The following is a 16,071-nucleotide window of genomic DNA, read 5'->3' on the forward strand; positions in this document are numbered from 1 at the left end:
TGAGCTGCAAAGAGCCTCCTCTTGGAGAGGCCCTGGCCAAAGGAAGGCCAAGGGGCAGACTCCGGACCCACAATGTTGAGGGTTTTCATCCTCCATGCGCAGAATGTCCAGACCCCGGACACGGATATCAGCGATGCTTATTGCTCAGTGGTCTTTGAAGGTAAGGAGGAGGCAGGGGAATGAGTCTGCAAGTCAGGGACCCAAGCAGGAAAGGGCTCCCAGACACAGGGGACACTGGGGTGTGTGCTGTGTGCCCATAAGTAATTTCTGACTGTCATGGGGTGTTCTTGGAAAGATTTCTTCAGAGGAGGTTTGCCATTGCCTTCCCCTGAGGCTGAGAGAGTGTGACATGCCCACTGGGGGGTGTCCCAGTGGGTTTCATGGCTGAGCCAGGATTTGAACCCTGGTCTCCAGAGTCCTAGTCCAACATTGAAACCACTACACCACTCTCGACATTGGAGACATCCCCATATTTATGTTTGTAGAGGGAAAAAAGGTGAGGATGAGCAATAAAGCAGGGCTTTATTTATTTGTTTACCAAAATCCATGGGTGCTCAAGTCCCATTATATACAATGAAGTAATATCATCATCATCCTCATCAACATTACAGTGGGCCCTTGGTGTCCACTGTGGGCTGTTTCTAAGACCCCCCCCCCGGATACCAAAATCCATGGGTGCTCAAGTCCCATTATATACAGTGAATAATAATAATAATAATAATAATAATAATAATAGTTATTATTACAGTGGGCCCTTGATATCTGCTGGGGTTTGCTTCCAGGACCCCCATGGGTAACAAAACCCACTGATTCTCAAGTCCTATTAAATTCAGTGAAGTATTATTATTATTATTACCATCATTATTATTACTCTGGGCTCTTGGTAGCCACTGGGATTTGGTTCTAGGACCTCCCCCCCCCCATGGATACCACAATCCATTGATGCTCAAAGTCCCATCATATACAGTGAATTATTACTACTACAATGGGCCCTTGGTATCTGCTGGGGTTTGGTTTTAGGACCCCCTATGGATACCAAAATCCATGGATGCTCAAGTCCCATTATATACAGAGAATCATCATCATCATCATTTACAGTGGGTCCTTGATTTGCTGGGGTTTGGCTCCAGCCCCCCCCCCCCCCCCGATACTAAAATCCATGGACGCTCAAGTCATATTATATACAATGAATCAGTAGTAGTAGTAGTACGTAGTCATAATAGTATTACAGTGGGCCCTTGGTATCCACCAGGGGTTGGTTCCAGGACCCTCCTTGGATACCAAAATCTGTGGATGTTCAAGTTCCATTAAACACAACGGCACAGTAAAATGGTGGCCCTTCTGTAAAGTGGCAAAACCATACTGATATACTGACTCTAGCGACTAGCACGGCTATATCTTTGCATTAAAGGGCCAGAAATCCTCTTTGGTTTTCACTCTGGTGACCCTATTTGCTGGACCCACCTACACTGGTGAACATCAGACAAACCCCACCATTTCAAAAATGACACTAAGACTTGCTTTTCCTCCGCAAAGGATTATTATTATTATTATTATTGGTAGAGAGATCTTGTAGCACTTTTGAGACTAACTGAAAGAAAGAAGTTGGCAGCATGAGCTTTCATAGACCTGAGTCTACTTTCTCGGATGCACTTGGTGGAGTGGAAATCCAGGGACAGACCTATCTATGCCATTAGTGTGTGAGAGTGTCAATCCAAACTCAAAATCCATTGCGCATGGAAATGAATTGGCAAGTCCAGTTTTAGCCATGGTCAGTCATTGGTGGACAAGGCAGTGGAGGCTGCAGCCTGTAGGTGAGAAGAGCAGATGAGGGTGGGAAGCAGAGCTTTCTCCGGTTTTCCTGGCTTTCCGCTCCACCAAATGCATCTGAGGATGTAGACTTAAGTTTACAAAAGCTTATGTTGCCAACTTCTTTCTTTCAATGAGTCTCAAAGGTGCTACAAGATCTCTCTACATACCGATTCTACAGACTAACACAGCTATATCTTTGAATTCATAGATTCATAAAGTCATAACATTTTAGAGTTGGAAGGGACCCAAGGGGCCATGCAACCCCTTCTGCCATGCAGGAAGACACAGTCCAAGCGTTCGCTGTGACAGTTGGCCCTCCAGCCTTTCTTTAAAAACAGCTCCAGAGAAGGAGACTCCAGCATCCTCCAAGGCAGGAGGGTCTTCCTCTGTCAAACAGCCCTTACTTCCAGGAGGTTCCTCCTAATGTTTTGGTGGAATTCAAGGCTTTCATAGCCGGCATCCATAGTTTTCTGTGGGTTTTTCGGGCTATATGGCCATGTTCTAGAAGATTTTCTTCCTGACGTTTCTCAAGCAGCATCTGTGGCATCTGGCATCTTCAGAGAAAGAGATTCTGGTGGAATCTCTTTTCCCGGAGCTTGCATCCATTGCTCCATGTTCTACTCTCTGGAACAGCAGAAAACAAGCTTGCTTCATCCTCAATATGACATCCCTTCCACTTATTTAAACAGGGTTATCATATCACTCTTAATCTTCTCTCCTTCAGACTAAACATCCCCAGCAATTCCCTAAATCTTTCCTCATGGGGCGTCAAGGTTTCCAGACCCTTCACCATTTTGGTGGCCCTCCTTTGGACACTGTCCAGCTTCTCAACATCCTTTTTGAATTGTGTTGGCCAGAAATGAACACAGTATTTTTTCCAGGTGAGGCCTGACAAAAAGCAAAATAGAATGGCACTATGACCTCTCTTGTCCTGGACACTAGGCTCCTATTGATCAGAACAAGCAAAGCACTAAGGAAGGGATGATTTAAACACTTTAGAAAGCATGTCTTGATGCTAAGAGCTGTTTGCTAATGGAATAGGCTGCTTTAAAAGGTGGTGGACTCTCCATCTTTGGAGGTCTTTAAACAAAGGTTGGATTTTATTTTATTTTATTGTGATTTTTTGGGGGGCTATCTGGCCATATTCTGGAAGAGTTTATTCCTGACATATATATACATATATATATATCCCACTCCCTTCCATGCCAGCATTGTCTGAAGATGCCAGTCACAGATGCAGGTGAAACATCAGGAATAAACTCTTCCAGAAAACAGCCACATAATCCAAAAAACCCACAAAAACTATGGATGCCAGCCGTGAAAGCTTTCAACTTCACAGAGGTTGGATGGCCACCTCTCAGGAGGGCTTGACCTGTGGATTCCTTGCATTTGCTGGATGACCCCTGAGTCCCTTTCCAACCCCGTGGTTCTTAGTATGTACCAATAACACCCTGATCTCAGCATGAAGTCCAATAGCAAGGCCTCTTGTCTGCAAGCGCCTTTTCCAACCATGCCCTATGAGGAACGCCTTAGGGAGCTGGGTATGTTTAGCTTGGAAAAGAGGCGGTTAAGAGGTTATATGACAACCCTGTTTAAGTATTTGAAGGGATGTCATATTGAGGAGGGAGCAAGCTTGATTTCTGCTGCTCCAGAGAATAGGGCATCAGAACAATGGACGCAAGCTGCAGGAAAAGAGATTCCACTTAAACATTAGGAGGAATTTCCTGACAGTAAAAGCTGTTTGATAGTGGAATATTCTGCCTTGGAGATTGATGGAGTCTCCTTCCATGGAGGTCTTTAAGCAGAGGCTGGATGGCCATCTGTCAATGGGGAGGCTTTGATTGAGAGTTCCTGCATGGCAGAAGGGGGTTGGACTGGATGGCCCTTGAGTTCTCTTCCAACTCAATGATTCTATGAATCCCAACTCCTTTCCGGAATGACTGCCACCCATCCCAGTGCCATTCTCAGCAAACAGGGCTCTTCCTGCGCTGCAGCTGCATGGGTGCTTTGGCTTCTTGAGGCATGGATGACGCAGGGAAGAGGCAGCTGAGAAACCCAACCTCTCCAACTCCCACGCTCTATTTATAGCCCCCTCCCTTGTCGCCAGCCTCCATCTTGGCTGCCAGCCTTGGCACCTGTTGCGGGCGATGGGTGGGACGGCTTTTGCCATTCATAGAACTAGCTGTCAGGATCATCAGGGTAGGACTGTCTGATAGAATCATAGAATCCTAGAGTTGGAAGAGACCCTAAAGGGCCATCCAGTCCAACCCCCTTCTGCCATGCAAGAGCTCTCCATCAAAGCATTCCCATTGACAGATGGCCACCCAGCCTCTGTTTAAAGACCTCCATGCTTTTCAGAGTGGGACCATCTTCAGTGGTTGCCTTTGCACCCGATTGTTGTGTACCATTTTCTGCACTTCTCTGGGGCAGACACATGGGCAGATTTGCCAGCATTCAGCACAAAGGCGTGTGTGTAGCGCAACCACTGTGGGACTACAGTGAGCCATCTGCATTCTTTGAGGTTAAGGTGACAGGACCCTTGTGAAACTGGAAAAAATGCAATTAAAAAAACACATGTTTTTTAACCTGAGAGAACACTTTTCTAGAAATCTCTAGGTCCTCCAGCACAAGTCTGTGGTCAGCTTCAGCTGGACATTGGCCATAGAATTGCTTTGGAAGACCTACAAATGCCTGGAGACATGTTCTCTCTGGGAAGATCTACATCTTCCAGCATGACTCTATGGTCAACTTCCAGCAGAGGCTGTTCATAGAGTCGCGTCGGAGGACCTAGAGATTGCTAGAGAGCACAAATTAATCAAATCTGCGAATAATCAAACTGCAAAAGTGAAAGCTGCAAATAGGGAGGGCTGGCTGCACCGCCTAAATCCTTTTGTTAGTCCTGATTGTATTATAGTCACTGACTCCATGGGACTGACCTTTGCCTTGACCCATTTGTCAGCAATCGATGCAATGAGTCTCCTCTAATTGGGATTAAACCACAGGATTCCAGCCATGCATTTGCACATTTTTGTTGTTCATTTGTGTCAATTCGGTTTTGATTTGAGGTGACCCTGCGAATAAGAAACCTTCGCGGCTGCTGCCACACTTCAGAATTAATGCAGTTTGACACCACTTTAACCATCACAGCTCCATCCAATGGAATCCTGGAATTTGTAGTTCGGTGAGGCTGCATCTGCACTGCAGAACTGATACAGTTTGATACTGCTTTAACACCCATAGCTCCATTGCGCATGCTTCTTAGCCATGCTCAAAATGGAGGTCATTTTGAAATTCCTCCTGGACATAAGCTTGAAACGTAGGACATGTCCTGGAAGAGGAGGATGCCGGAGATTTTTTGGATAGGACTTGGAATATACCTGAATTTTCCACTTGTCTAATCTCTAAGGTTTCTTTTGTGGCTGACGGAAACTCAAACAAAGAGGGTCATTTCCAGCTTGTCTCACCGGTTTTAGCCTTGGAGCAGTTAAAATTAAGAACCTTCCTACCATTTGTGCATCTAGAGGCCACAATTTATGGCCCCGCTAGGCTGAAAAATGCAGCACTAGAACCAGGGATAAAACAGTTTGATACTACTTTAACTTCTGTGACTCCATCCTGTGGGATCCTGGGTTTCTTTAGGATTCATGGTAGTTAAAGTGGTGCCAAACTGCATTAATTCTGCAGTGTGCAGAGCAAACTCAGTGCATTTCAAAGGGCTCAGGAGTGCATTTTTAGTTGTTGTTGTTGTCTGCCTTCAAGTCATTTTGGACTTAGGGGGGCCCTAAGGCTCGTTTCTTCAGAGGCGGGTTTGCAGTTGCCATCCTCTGAGGCTGAGAGATATTTTAACATGCCATTTGTTTTAATTATTGCAGTAATTGGTTCTGTTTTAATGTATCATTTTTGTATGCTTTCAACTGTACCATTTTTTTAATGTTGAAAGCCACCCGGAGTCCCAGTTTTAGGAGAAGGGTGGGCTAATAATAATAATAATAATAATAATAATAATAATAATAATAATAATAATATAGTGCCTAGATCACGGTAATAGGGCCACTCTGTTCTGCTTTGGTCAGTCCTCACCTGGAATAATCCTGTGTCCAGTTCTGGGCACCACAATTTGAGAAAGATGTTGACAACTTGGAGCATGTCCAAAGAAGGGCCACCAAAATGGTGAAGGGCCTAGAAACCATGAAGCCCTCTGAGGAGAGACTGAGGGAATTGCTGGGGATGTTTAGCCTGGAGAAGAGAAGGTTAAGAGGGGATATGATATGAGCCCTGTTTGAGTATTTGAAGGGATGTCAGATTGAGGAGGGAGCAAGCTTGTTTTGTGCTGCTCCAGAGAACAGGATCCAATGGAGCAATGGATGCAAGCTCCAGGAAAAGAGATTCCAGCTCAACTTTTGGAGGGACTTCCTGACAGTAAGGGCTGTCTGACAGAGGAACACACTCCTTCTTTGGAGATTTTGGTGGAGTCTCCTTCTTTGGAGGCTGTCTTTAAGCAGAGGCTGGTTGGCCATCTGTCAATGGAGAGTTGCTGCATGGCAGAGGAAGGGGCTTGGACTGGGTGGCTCCTGGGGTCTCTTCCAACTTTAGGATTCTATGAACAACAACAACAAGCGCCACAACCACAACGGGCGTTGCGTCCTGCAGTGGAAAGAGAAAGGCCCAAGTTGTCAGGCCTCTGGTCCTTTGGGAGCATCCTCCTGGGGCCAGGCGCGCGCGCCCCCTGGCGGGATAACGGCGGCACTGCGCGGCTGCTGCTGCTGAAGATGCTGAAGCGCTGGTGGTGCTGATGGCGCTGGAGGGCGGCGCTGGGGCCAGGGCTGGGCTGGGCGTGCCATCCTCCTCCTCCTCGGCCCCAGTCGGGCTTGGAGGGCGGCAGCGGAGGGGCCATGCTCCGGTGCCTGCTCCTGCGGGGCTGCAGCCTCCCCGGAGGCGCCGAGAAGGGCGAGAAGAGGAGCGACCCGGTGGCCAGCCTCACTTTCCGGGGTAAGAAGAGCCAAGAGCCCCGAGGCAGAGGCGCCCAGAGAGGCTGGAGCAGGGCTAGGGAGGGCTTGGCTGGGTGGCCCTCCAGGGCAGGAGGGATGGCCCCTGGGGGCCCCTTCCACCCCTTCTAGGAGTTAGGAAGCACTCGCCAAGAGCTGTATCTAGGGCAGCGGAGGAGACTGCAGCCTTGGAGCCTCCTGCTTTGGAGGAGGCTGGAAACCACGAAGCCCCAGCAGGAGAGGCTTAGGCAGATGCCTGAGGAGAGGAGGTGAAGCAGGGGGGACAGGAGAGCCCTGTTTGAGTCTTTCCAGGGAAGCCCTATTGACTCGGGCAGAATGATTGGAGCAATGGATGCAAAGTCCAGGGAAAGAGAGTCCGCCTCAACATCAGGAGGGACCTCCTGAGAGGAGGGCTGTCCGACAGAGGAAGAAGGCACTCCCTCGGAGTCTCCCTCCTTGGAGACTGTCTTTAAACAGAGGCTTTGACTGAGAGTTCCTGCATGGCAGAAGAAGGGGGTTGGACTAGATGGCCCTTTTTGGGAGCCCTTCCAACTCTAGGATTTTGTGATTGCAACCTGCTTTGAGCCTCATTTGGGGGAAAACTGGGAGACAAAGCCAGCAATTCTGGTGCCATCTGTAGATCTTTAAGGCAAAGAGGCTGCCTTGGGTTCCCTGGGGGTCTGAAAGAGAGTCCACCTGAATCCTGGCAGTAAGAGCTGCTCAGCCGCGGAATACCTTCCCTTGGAGCATGGCAGCAGAAGCTGTGGCCATCATTTCTCAGGGTTGCTTTGACTGTGAGTTCCTGCATGGATGGCCCTTCTTGGGGTCTCTTGCAACCCTAAGATTCTATGAACCTAAGGACCCACTTCACTAGAAAAGCTCTCTCTCTCTCTCTCTCTCTCTCTCTGTTGCCCCAATTCTGTTTCTATGGTCTAATCTGCACTGCAAAATTAATGCCATTTCATAGGATCCTAGTATCCTGGTATTGGAAGGGACCCCAAGAGCCACCCGGTCCAACCTCATTCTGCCGTGCAGGAACTCTCAATCAAAGCATCCTCAACGGATGTCCATCCAGCTTCTCTTTAAAAACCTCCAAAGAGGAAGGAGACCCCACCACCCTCCGAGGCAATGCCTTCCACCATTTTACCATCAGGTTGATGCCCCTCTAAGTGCCACGGCTCAATGCTATGGAAGCCTGGATTTTGCAGCTTATTGGGGTATCAGGGCTCTGACAGAGAAGGCTAAATGTCCCACAAAACTAAATGTCCCACATGCCTTGAGCCATCGCAGTTAGAGCAAACCGGATTGTGTCTGTGGTGCGGATGCAGCCCTAGGGACATACTCAGAGGTTAAGTTATTTATTGATGGAAAGTCTGTATTATTCCAGCATATTCTAGTCCTGTAAGCCGCCTCAATTGCTGCAGCAGAAAGACGGGCTATAAGAAGAAAGTTTATTTATTTTATTGTTTATGTATTAAGTTGCACTGTGCGCATGTGTGCAACAATGCTTTTGGAGAATCTGCAGCGGTTGAACTGAGCTGGCAGCATCTTAAGAGGAGTTGCACATCTGGGGTTGTTGCTGTGCATATGGTGGTGCATTAAAGTGCACAGAGCAGTGTGTGAATGTGCATTGCCTCTCCGTGCCATGTCTGTGTATTGTGCATTGCACTTTGGGTTGTCAGCCATGAGAAATGGCCATTGCAGTACCTTGTGTTGTTGTCTTGGTATTCAGCACAGGGGCTTCATAATGTAACTCTGCTGGCAGATAGTTATGCTACAGTTTATTTACAGTGGTCCCTATACATTGACTGGGGCTGGGGCAAAGGACCCTCATGAATGTGGAAAACCCAAAAATACAAACAAACAAACAAACAAAAACACTATTCTTTTTACCTAAGAGAACATCTCTCTAGGAATTTCCAGGTCCTCCAGTGCAACTCTATGGCCAACATCTGCCAGGAGTTGATCATAGAGTCATGATGGAGGGCTTACAAATGCCTAGAGAGGTCCTTTCTCTAGGAACTTCTGGGTTCTCCAGCACAACTCTATGGTCAACGTCTGGCAGAGTTGCACCGGATGACCTAGAGATTCCTAGAGAGAACGTATGAATCAAACCCACAAATAATCAAATCCTCAGAAGTCAAAGCTGCAGATGCAGATGGCCAACTATTTATTTTTATTGTTTTTATATTATTTATTTATTTATTTATTTATTTATTTATTTTTAACCCACCTTTCTCCCAAAGTGGGACCCGAGGCGGCTAACAACAGATATAAAACACATTAAAATCATACAATTAAAATAGAATTTTTTTTAAAATTACAAATATAAAATTTAAAACATACAAAGTTAAAAATAGCAATCTAAAACCAGCCCCCTTCATCCCCCATAAAACCAAGCCTGCAAGATCTTAAAAGGCCTGTTGAAATAAAAATGTCTTCGCCTATATTCTCCCAATATAGGGACTCAAGGTGGAATATATATATATATGTACATGTTTCTATGCCTCCTTTCTCCTAAACTGGACCCAAGGGGTTCACAAAATCTGCTTAAAAACAGCACAACTTTAAAAACAGAATTAAAACATTGCATCGGTATAACAAGTTAAGAAATGCAAAAACCACGAAAACCAAAGTGAGTTAAGAATTGTTGTTTGTTGTCATGTGCTTTTAGATTGTTTCCATCTTTTGGTAAACTGATCGTAGGGTTTTCTTGGCAAGATTTGTGCAGAGGAGGTTTGCCATTGCCTTCCTTTGAGGCTGAGAGAGTGTGACTCGCCCAATGGCTTTCCATGGCTGAGAAGGGAATCAAACCCAGGTCTCCAGAACTGTACTCCAAGACTCAAACCACTATGCCACCTTGGCCCCTTATAAAACAATTAAAAGCATACAAAAGCCAACACTTATCACAGTCATATCACACTCTCTCAGCCTCAGAGGAAGGCAATGGCAAAACCTCCTCTGAACAAATCTTGCCAAGGAAACCCCAGGATAGGGTTGCCTTAGGGCTGCCATAACTCAGCCATAGTAAACCCATTGGGAGATCCTTGGGCAAGAAGTCACACTCTCTCAGCCTCAAGGGAAGGCAATGGCAAACCTCCTCTGAACCAAGAAAACCCCCAGGATAGGGTCGCCAGAAGCCATAAATGACTCGAAGACACACAACAATTGTATATTCAAAGCCTGCAGGGAAAAGAGAAGTTTTTGTCTGCAGGAGAAAGGAGAGCAAAGAGGCGCCAACCAAGGCTCCTGTGCCAGGGACTTCCAGGGGTTGGCAGCAGCCACAGAGTAGTGGGCTCTCTCTCATGGCCTCCTTCCCAAGGGAACCTGGGATGGCGGCCGGACCAAAAAGAAAACCAGACAGAGAAGGCTAAATGTTTCACAATCCCCAGCATTTCATAGCATTGAGCCACGGCAGTTAAAGCAGTGCCAAACTGGATTAATTTTGCAGTGCAGATGCAGCCTAAGTCAGAGAGATGGCTTTGCTGCGATTCCTGCACTTTGCTCAGTTCATTCTAGAAGCCTCAGACCTTAAGAACAGTGCATTTAGAAATGGCTAAAGCATGGCATCTCTGTTTTCCAAGAAGCAAACGTTGCTTTTGCATTTTGTTTCTCCAAAAGTGAAACTCTTTGTTCTTTCAGGAAGGGGGATTCCAAAAAGGTCTTTTTTATGTTCTCCGTATAGTTTCTTTGAGCAGCCGATGGGCTGGAAATCTGGGATGTGCATCATCCCTGGCTATTGTTCTCATTACTTAAAAATAACATTTTTTGTGGCATGATACGCTTTTCCGCGCTCATCCTGACGTTCACCAAATGGTCCCCAAGAGAGGCAAAAAGGTTCACTCTGAGATGATGCGAATGCCATCCGACAGGTTGTTTTGCCCAAACAAATAAGGCCGCTTTGGGTCACTTTGGAGGTATGCTGTTTAAATGATGTATGCGTCCTAAGAGGCCTGAAGTCATGCCAAAGCCACGCTCCAATCCTAAGGACTGAAGTGCAGCTTTGGTGCAGCTTCTGGCCTCTTAAGATGTGTGTGTCATTTAAACAGCATACCTCCAAAGTGACCCCAAGCAGCTTTATTTTGGCCTGTCTGTTCCGGCCCAGCTTTTACTGATCAAGTTACTTTTGGTAATTGTGCCAGAGGTCAGAAAAGTTACTTTTCCAGACTACAATTCCCAGAACCCTCAGCCAGCATGGCACCATTTCCAAATTCTGCATCTACTCCTTCTGCGTAGTTTCCTTTTGCATTCTGGCTGGGACATGAGGATCTAGACTTAATGTAGATAGAAAAGAAAATGACATCCTTTCCATGACTGATGTCCTGTACAGCATCAGAAGATTCGGGTTTATATCCATGAAAGCTTGTGTTAAATGAAACCTAAAGAGGGAACGGCTCCACCCTGTTCATAAAGACCTTTAAGTCTGGCATGTAAAATGACCCAACGTCACTTGCATGCTTAGCTTTACTGCTGAGAATTATTTGGGAGGTTTAGCATGTGCCCCAGGCTTTGCAAAGGTGGGAATGGAGATGTACTGCCTTCTGGTCTGTCTCTGAGACATGTGGCTCTGGAACTTTCTCCTCTTTCAGTATCTTCTGGAAGCAGGGCATGACAATACCCATATATTTCAGCCTTTGGCCAACTTGGACCAGGATGCAGCTACATTGCAGAAATGATGCAGTTTGACACTGCTTTAACTGCTGTAGCTCCATCTTATGACGACTCTAAGGCGAACCTGTGATGGGGTTTCCTTGGCAGGTTTCTTCAGAAGGGGTTTGCCATGGCCATCCTCTGAGGCTGGGTGACTCAGTGGGCTTCCGTGGCCGAGGTGGGATTCAAACCCTGGTTTGCAGAGTCATAGTCCAGTGCTCCAACCACTACACCACACTGGCTCTCACTTAGGAAAGATGATAGTACTGGGGGAAGTGGAAGGCTATAGGAATAAAGGAAGGTGATCCTGACTCCATAGGCGACAGCAAACAAGCACCACATCTGCCTTGCCTCCTCATTTCCTTGCACTCTTGGCTGTAGCTTCCCTTCTTTCAAAGGAAAAAGGAACTTGGAAGTTTGACTTTCAGTGGCACAGGAACATTCTCAGGCTTCTCTCTTTTCAGGGCTTCTTGGCAAGGTTTGCTTTGTCTTTGCTGAAGGCTGAGAGAGTGTGACTTGCCCAAGAGGGTTTCAAACCCTCCAGAGTCGAATTTTGGTATATTTGCATATTTGTATACTTGGAGATGGGACCCGTCTAAATAAGAAATTGAAATATATTTCACATACATCTTATATGCCTAGCCTGATGGTAATTTTATACACAATGTTGTTAATAATTATGTGCGTGGAACGAAGTTTGTGTACACTGAACCACCAGAAAGCCAAGGTGTTACTATGCCAGCCACCCATTTGGGCAGATTTGGAATATTGTGGAATATTGTGAATTTCCAGATAAGGCATGTTCAAATGATCCGCCTTCTTTTCCATCTTCTTTTCTTCCAAGAGATGGAAACCTCACTGGGCAATCATGTGTGGGACTACGCAACACCACTGGATCGCAGATCCCAGCATCCCTCCTCCTTGGCTATGCTGGGTGGAGCTGCTGGGAGTTGCAGTCCAGCAACAGATGGAGCTCTACTCCATCCCTGCAATAAATGAGCATCCATGTTAATACACCCATGTAAAAGTAATACATATTACATACATTTTTATCTTATTCTGTACATTTCCTCTCTTTTCTTTATTCTTCTTGTTCCGGGGAGATTTACTATTTTTTGCTTTCTCATATCTCTCTTCTTCCTAAATCTCTTTTCCTTCATCTTCCCCCATATCTTCTTCTTTCAGTCATTCATTCCTCATTCATACCAACCCAAATATCTTCACTGTTCATATTCTTTCATTCTCAATCACCCATCCTTCACATTACATTGACTTCCTATTAACGTAAAGCCATAGTTGGTTTTCATGATAATTTTGCCAGTTGATGTTGTTTGCTAATTGTTTGTTGTCCCCTGGCTTGATCCATGGGGAGACATGGCTAAGAAATAATAATAATAATAATAATAATAATAATAATAATAATAATAGACATTTTCTCCTCCCTGCCGGGGCTGCCTTTTTGCAGAGAGGCTCCTGGATGGATTCCAGCCATTCCTTTGCAAAACATTGAGTCTCCTGGGAAAGGACTGTTGAGTGACCATATATAGTTGCTTTTCTGGCCGGTCACTGAGCAACGAAGGAGGGGAGGGATGGGAGGTTTGCCAGGCAGACTTTCCTGCAAACTCTGAGTTTCACAGTCCCTCCTATTGTTCTGCTTCTGGTCTTGGAAGTTCTTCCTTTTCCTTTTTTCCATCTTGCGGCAAATGAGGTTGTAACAGCCAGAGAGAGTCACTCCGAGGTTGTTGTTTGCTCATCCTGGGGCCCATTCACATTGCAGAATTACAGTGGGCCCTTGGTAACCGCTGGGGTTTTGGATCCCCCATGGATAGCAAAATCTTTGGATGCTGAAGTCCCATTAAATGCAATTGTTGCTGTTCAAAGATATTGCCATGTTAGTCTGTGGAATCAGTATGGAGAGAGATTGTGAAGCACCCTTGGAACTAACAGCAGGAAAGAAGTTGACAACTTGAATTTTTGTAGACTTGAGTCTACCTCCTCAGATGCATTTGGATAATGTAGACTAGGATAGCTCATGCTACCAACTTCTTTCTTTCGGTTAGTCTCAAGGGTGCTACAACATCTCTCTGCATTCTAACCATTGTTGCTGTGTGCCTTCAAGTTGTTTTCAGCATATAGTGACCCTAAGGTGAATCTATCATATATATTAAATAGCATATAGTAGAACACACAGAGACACACAAACACAGCTTCCAGAATCCCTCACAAAATCTTCAGATGCTGAAGTCCCATTAAATACCATTGTCGTTGTGTTGCTTCAAGTCATTTCCGACTTATGACAATCTTAAGCCATGGGTTTTTTTTGGAAAGATTTGTTCAGAGGAGATTTGCCTTCCCCTGAGGCTTTTCACTTCTCTTAAGTTTGCATGTAGTTGCTAATTTTTAGAAATGCAGGCTAGAATCCTGTTGGAGACTTATGTCTTTGTAACTGGAATTATGTCTGTAGGAATGAGAATTGCACAGCTGAAGAGTATCCATGTCCAGTAGAAGGTTGCTGTTATGTTAGCATAGCAAATACATATTGGTGCCCAATGCACAATGGGACTGGTGTGCATCACTTCTGATGCACATCACACTGGTCCTGATGCCCACTGGGCATCACTGATGCACATTGTGAACTCTTGCTGGTGTCCTGTTATCCGCCTTTGCAATTCACTAACGGGTGCTTCCTAGCTCCTCTGCTAAGTAAGTAAGTACTGTACACATAAAGTTATGTAATGTGACATATGATTCCAATGGCAGTTTAGTTTTATTTGATATGGTCTGCCAAGTCTTCTCCTCAGAGATGACTTGGATAAAGCCTCTAAAGTTTGGAATGAAACCCACTACCCAACTGATGTTGGAATTGCAGCCCTTCCTGCAGCTGAGTCGCCGATGGGTGAAATAATCTGTGTTGGGATGAAATCAGTTTATTGAGTTGTGTAGCCTTGCACTTGCAGTGGTTTCTCACCTTTCTTGGGTCTTCTCTTTTCAGGGGTGAAGAAGAGAACCAAGGTGATAAAGAACAACATCAACCCAGTATGGAACGAGGTGAGGCTGCCTTCCCTCTCCTCCGGAATTGAATATCAACCAGAGACCGCTGGTGTCAGGGCTTCATTGTGGGGATGCAGGGGGTACAGGCTGCACTGGGTTGCACTGGGAGTACACCCAGTGGGACTGGTGTGGCTGCTGGGTGAATGAGAAAGGGGTATTGCCTCCCTCTCTTAGAATCATAGAGTTAGGAAAGACCCCAAGAAGGGCCATCCAGTCCAACCCTCTTCTGCCATGCAGGAAGACACAATCCAAGCACTCCCATTAACAGATGGCCATCCAGCTTCTGTTTAAAAACCTCCAAAGAAGAAAATTCTACCACCCTCCAAGGCAACATCTTCCACTATTGAACTGCTTTTAATATAAGGAGGTCCTTCCCAGTGTTTGGAGGAATCTCTTTTCCTGTCATTTGGATACACTGCTCTGTGTCCTAGTCTCTGGAACAGTGGAAACAAGCCTGTTCCCTCTTCGATATGACATCCCTTCAGATATTTAAACATGACTATCGTGTCCCCTCTTAAACTTCTCTTCTCCAGGCTAAACATACCCATCTCCCTAAGTCTCTCCTCATAAGGCATGGTTTCCAGATGTCTCTCCATTTTGGTTGCCCTCCTCTTGCTTGTCCAGTAGATGCGCCAGACCCTAAAGGGCAGTCTGAAGGCCGCAGCACTGACCCCAGGAGTGGTCTGGTGGGTGCTGGTAGCTGGGAGGCCAGAAAGCAAATCAGTGGGATGGAAGGAGGGATAGTCCACTGCCAGCCCCCTACAACTTTTCTGGGCACCCAAACCAGGTGGCACCAACCTCAGTGTCTCCATTGGTTGGGATTCTCCCACATTATTCCCATAGATAAGGCTCAAGAAGGTAGTGATACATACCTACCTGGAGTTGGAGGACCTAAAGATGGTTGTGCACATTTGAAAGTGGCATGCTTTTCCAGATGGTGAACTTTCCTTTCTTGGTGGTTTGCAAACAGAGCTTAGGTATCCCATTCTCTGTAGTGTGTTAGCTGTGGAGTCCTGCATGGCATGGGGTTTGACTAGATGGCTTCTTGGGTTACTCTTCACCTTCCTTGGGCCTCCCTGAATCTTTTAGCTGTTGGATTGAATCTATGCTTCTCAATGTATCGGATGTGCCAGGACTAGTTTTTTTGGAGATCTAGTTTTTTGGAGACCCACCAGCTGCCTCTTTCTTCTCCTCTCTTCTCCCAGGGCTTTGAATGGGACTTGAAAGGGATTCCTTTAGACCAGAATGCTGAGCTTCACGTTGTTGTCAAAGACCATGAAACCATGGGCAGAAACAGGTAAGCGGGGTCCATAATGTGTCCTTGGATGGTCAGCTGGCTCTTGCAGACTGCAGAGTGCCTGCTGTGTTGCAGGTGGATTCAACCCTGGATCTGATTTGATAGTTCCTTGTTTGATTCAAGAAACCATCCAAATGAACCATCAAGAACAATGTGGACATGCTGGAACGCGGCCAGAGGATCGTGATTAAAATAGAGAAGGGTCTGGAAATACCCAGGTCCTCTAAGGAGCAGTTTAGGGAGTTGGGTATATTTAGCCTGAGGAAGAGAAGGTGA

At 46.1% G+C, this 16,071-nt stretch overlaps 1 protein-coding gene across 2 annotated transcripts in view; it reads left to right on the forward strand.

Moving 5' to 3' along the window:
• DYSF (dysferlin) overlaps positions 1-16,071 on the forward strand; it is a 167,439-nt gene continuing 151,368 nt past the window's right edge. For both annotated transcript variants that reach the window (XM_089526456.1, XM_089526457.1), the window contains exons 1-3: positions 1-160; positions 14,440-14,495; positions 15,704-15,795. In XM_089526456.1, the coding sequence (XP_089382582.1) occupies positions 73-160; positions 14,440-14,495; positions 15,704-15,795 (236 nt within the window). In that variant the 5' untranslated portion in view covers positions 1-72. The remainder of the gene's footprint in view (positions 161-14,439; positions 14,496-15,703; positions 15,796-16,071) is intronic.

Source organism: Sceloporus occidentalis, unplaced genomic scaffold (genome assembly GCF_023333645.1).
Source record: "Sceloporus occidentalis isolate IW3139 unplaced genomic scaffold, rSceOcc1.0.p SCAF_5, whole genome shotgun sequence".
NCBI lineage: Eukaryota > Metazoa > Chordata > Lepidosauria > Squamata > Phrynosomatidae > Sceloporus > Sceloporus occidentalis.